Genomic DNA, 4,072 nt, shown 5'->3' with positions numbered 1-4,072 from the left:
ATTGAGCCAAAATGAAATTTTACCCAGATGCAGATGTTTGGTTTTGTGTGGACAAGCCCGGTTGCTGGGGCAAGTACGTAAAATATGCACCACATCACAGCTGGAAGCTGCCTATCAGACCGTTCACGCCCAAAGTCATGTATCATTGGCGTGACCATGAGGGCGTTAAGATGGCGGAGATACACCGCAAGGATCTCTATTTTAATAAGTGGCCCAAATCAAGGATACGGCCACAAGCCTGCCTGGGCATGCTCTATTCAACGGGTTATCGTTTCATTAAGCTTTGCATGGCACCACCGGCTGGTTTCAAATGTGCACCACTTCCAGTCAATTTGGCCACAGCTCATATTGTTAATGGTTAGTTTAAAAATGTGTTTATCTTTTTTAAGTGCACCCATATATCCAAGCATTTTTTCTGAATTTTTAGGGAAACTACGCAAAATGAAGAAACAGGAAAGGCTTGCGAAAAAGAAGGCTAAAAAGGCGGCCAAAGATGCAAAGAAAGCCGCTAAGCAGTATAAAAATAGGGGTGCTAAACGCGGAAGATAATAATTTATGTGAATTGTTTAGAAATCGTCAGCAGCCAATATATGATTATTTGATACATACACAATTTGATTGCAATGATACCACGTCGCATGCAACAAATGCGGCGAGTGCGATAAATGTTTAATTTACCAGTACATAAAGCATAATTACCGGCACACAAAAGCCAAAAGCTTCGCTACAACTCATTAGACAACAATAATTTGGTTATATGTATGTATATATATATAAATATATATATGTGTGTGTGTATCGTACATTTATCAATGTATTTCCCGTCGGCCGCATAATTAGCGTAGCCAAGCGCACTGATTAACTTGCATTCAGCGATTTTCAATTGAATTTTGCAGTTCGTTGATTCGTACAAAAAAACAAAAAACCCAACTCAAATGAATTGAAATAAAATGAACATCCATCGAGAACGATGCGACTGCACCAAACTGCAAAGTGCAATCAGGACCAGGATGTGGGTGTTTACCGGTATACTTGCTGGCAGGGGGACAGTGGTAGAGTGTTGGGGGCTGTGGTGGGGGATATAGGTTAATAAGAATACAAAACAGAATAAGAACGAAATAAAAAATAAAAATATGCAGCCGAGTAAATGATGAATGTAAAATGTGCCATTAATTAATTCGATTAAATGCTGCAATTCAGGCAATCAGACATAAAGCCAAAGTGAAGCAATAAACAGGACAACAGAAATGCACGAATACAGGACAGACACACACATACAGGACAGACACACACATACAGCCACTTAAGAGTCAGTCAATCAATGTTGCCACCACAAATGACTGAGAAGTTGCCACATCATCATATGACTGTCAATGGCAATCATTGCACAATGCTTATTTAACATATCTGGGAAGTTAATAGATTTCAAACTTTTCTATATATTGCTGATCTTTTTGTAGGTGTCAAAACTTTTTAGTTTTAGGAGAATTGTGGGAAATATTGTGGTTCGCCGTTTGTGGAGGGCGTTAGTCAAAATTATGCCTCGTCAAAAGGTGCCTCGCAACACACTCGACAAAAATAGTTAAGTAGGCTACATAAAACAATTCTCTAGTCGGATTAATAATATAATAGAAATACTTTTAAACATAGAATTTAAATTCTGTATAGTTTATTAATTCGGAACATTTTCAAAAAACACGTGAAAAATGGAGAAGAAGGAAACGAAACTGTCTGCCGATGAGCGACAAAATTTCATTTCAACTCGAATGAGTCAGCCGCTTTTTATGTTGTCACGTAAGATGCTTTAGTATTTCAGATCGGATTATTAACAAGCTAATCGCGATGCCCTCTAAGGTAATCGCATACGTGAAGATCATTTGGATAGCGTCCGGAAACAGTTCAAGCTCGCCGGATCACATTACAATGTGTACTGTCAACAAGGTTAGTAAGTAATCAAAGATGGATCGATATGTAATGATGAGTAATATATTTATGTCACAGAGAACCGAGGTAAAAAGTTTAGCGCTGCAACTTATGCACAATATCGGCATGTGACCGGTTTTGAGAAGACACCCGCTTACCCGTATCCGGAGAAACGTCCATTACACCACAATCGAGCGATGACCACGTGGCGTGGCTACCAACAGGCACCGAATCGATATGGGGTGCTGCCAGTACCGTATCTAAGTAGGATGGGTGCCAAGGGCACTTCTTTCGCCAAGATGCATACTAACAAGAGTCGGGTCTCGATAAAGCCACCACCCTCGCACTTTTACGAGATGCCAGCGGAGATCGAGCGTTTCTTCAAGCCCGAGAATAAGCAAAAGGGCATCTTCCTAACAAGTAAGCAATGCTTAATATTAAAATTGGAATCTCTTCCAATTCATATATCATATTTTTAGTTGATAATTTATGCTTTAACTGTTAACTTTCCAATCTCAAGATGCACGCGAACGTCGCCCAACCACTCGAATCATGATATCCAATTTGAACTGCTGCTGGCGCAATCCGCGCGATCCCGGTCCCACCGATACCAATGTTACTTCCCATGAGATCAGGCGCAAAATGCTGCCCGTTACAAAGGTGTCACCACCAAATCCGCACCTGTTTTTGCGTCTATCCTGCGTGCCCACGAAGCGAAATGTGCGACTGCGCCGTGATATTGGTTTCGAGCCGGGTCCGGGACGCTATGATATACGCTATCCGAACGGATGCGCCTGCGAGCGGGGCAAGAAGAGCATGCCACGTCTGACGCTGCGCATCGAGACACAGAAGCGCTACAAGTTCCGACGATTGCCCTACAAGCGGATCAATTCTCGAAAGTATTGCGAGCCCGACTGGCGTCATGTGTTTGGCCATGGACATCGGCATCTATTCCAAATGGGTAAACACGATTTACCCGCGGTGCAGCGCAAGAACCCAACCAAAAGCAAGAAAACGGAAAAGCAATTGAAATTGTTTGCCGATGGCAAATATATCAATATGCTGGACAATCCACATCGTTGGCCAATCTCATTGCGGGACTTCCCCGTGCCGCCATATGTGCCCCGCATCGTCTACAATTGCATTGCAAAGCGCATAACACGCAAACAGTTGCGCAACAATAAGAAAATCGCTTTCATGAGCGGCCAGGAGCGCTGGAAGGATGGTCCACGTTCGCTGCAGTTGACCTCACGACAGCTGGAGGAGATTAAAGAAAGATTGCCGGAGGATCGACGCCTGATCGATCGTCCGTTTGTGCTGCGTCCCGAAATGATGGTCAGTCGGCTGCAGCATGTGCCGCAGCACATGCAATCCACCTATTTGCCCAAGCTGCGCAAGCGTCTATTTAAATTTCTACCCATACCGGGTGCCCGGGTGCTGGTCACCGACAGCGATATACGTCCGGATATGCCCTTCGATCGTGAGAATCCGACGGGCATGTATAATGTTCGACTGGACGAGACGGTATTCTTTCGTGATTCTGTGCTGCTGGAGATGGAACAACAGCGTTTGGGCTTTCATCCGCAACTCGAGATAGAGCAATCCATACAATCTATATCGTCCAGGGGCTCAAGCGGATCGATGTTTATGTCGACAAGCAAAGTGTCATTGGGTCGTCGTGGCAGTAGGGTGGTCTCCGATCCGATGAAGGCGCGCTAATCGTATGTAATTACTCAGTCTTTTCATGATTCTGCTACTGCGCAGTGAGTCTTCAAAGTTTTGTGAGAATTAAAAATTTGTTCTTTATCCCGAAATTGGATCGCATACGAGAGAATCACGTTTACATAGTTTATGATTTATGTGCCATGCTCCAGTAAATTTTAAAGCCACCACAACTGTGTGCTGCTCCAGCTCCGCATGCTTCTCCTTTCGCTTTTGCCATAAAGCAGCAGCAGCAGCAGCAGCAGTAACAAGTAACTTTTGACCATAAAATAAATAACTTTTCAGCTGTCCGTCGCCCCGTCTCGGTTTCCGTCCATCTTTTTGTGTGTGTGTGAGTGAGTGTGAGTGTGTGCCGGCACAAAAATGGCCAAAAGCAGGAGCAGGAGCAGCAGCTAGCACGAAATAATTAAGTTTGCAACGTTTTGCG

At 43.8% G+C, this 4,072-nt stretch overlaps 2 protein-coding genes across 2 annotated transcripts; both read left to right on the top strand.

Moving 5' to 3' along the window:
- LOC6559263 lies at positions 1–608 on the top strand. Its single transcript, XM_001985875.3, has 2 exons — positions 1–357; positions 428–608. The coding sequence occupies exons 1-2, from the start codon at positions 12–14 to the stop codon at positions 547–549; spliced, it is 468 nt and encodes a 155-aa protein (XP_001985911.1). The 5' UTR covers positions 1–11; the 3' UTR covers positions 550–608.
- A 1,034-nt stretch (positions 609–1,642) lies between these two features.
- LOC6559262 lies at positions 1,643–3,752 on the top strand. Its single transcript, XM_001985874.2, has 4 exons — positions 1,643–1,794; positions 1,855–1,941; positions 2,002–2,343; positions 2,444–3,752. Exons 1-4 carry the CDS (start codon positions 1,707–1,709, stop codon positions 3,640–3,642), a joined length of 1,716 nt encoding a protein of 571 aa, XP_001985910.1. The 5' UTR covers positions 1,643–1,706; the 3' UTR covers positions 3,643–3,752.
- Positions 3,753–4,072: the final 320 nt, after the last annotated feature.

The sequence above is a fragment of the Drosophila grimshawi genome, unplaced genomic scaffold (assembly GCF_018153295.1).
Source record: "Drosophila grimshawi isolate 15287-2541.00 unplaced genomic scaffold, ASM1815329v1 contig_1367, whole genome shotgun sequence".
NCBI classification, from domain to species: Eukaryota; Metazoa; Arthropoda; class Insecta; order Diptera; family Drosophilidae; genus Drosophila; species Drosophila grimshawi.
Note: the sequence above shows the minus strand (reverse complement) of the source record. Positions and strands in the feature narration are given on the sequence as shown.

What these genes read in the sequence shown, in the direction of transcription:
- LOC6559263 (XM_001985875.3), top strand. Translation starts at nt 12, where the DNA reads ATGAAATTTTACCCAGATGCAGATGTTTGGTTTTGTGTGGACAAGCCC. An exon ending in CACAGCTCATATTGTTAATG is followed by an intron (nt 358 to 427) that starts GTTAGTTTAAAA and finishes CTGAATTTTTAG; the next exon opens with GGAAACTACGCAAAATGAAG.
- LOC6559262 (XM_001985874.2), top strand. Translation starts at nt 1,707, where the DNA reads ATGGAGAAGAAGGAAACGAAACTGTCTGCCGATGAGCGACAAAATTTC. An exon ending in CAATGTGTACTGTCAACAAG is followed by an intron (nt 1,942 to 2,001) that starts GTTAGTAAGTAA and finishes TTTATGTCACAG; the next exon opens with AGAACCGAGGTAAAAAGTTT. An exon ending in AAAGGGCATCTTCCTAACAA is followed by an intron (nt 2,344 to 2,443) that starts GTAAGCAATGCT and finishes TCCAATCTCAAG; the next exon opens with ATGCACGCGAACGTCGCCCA.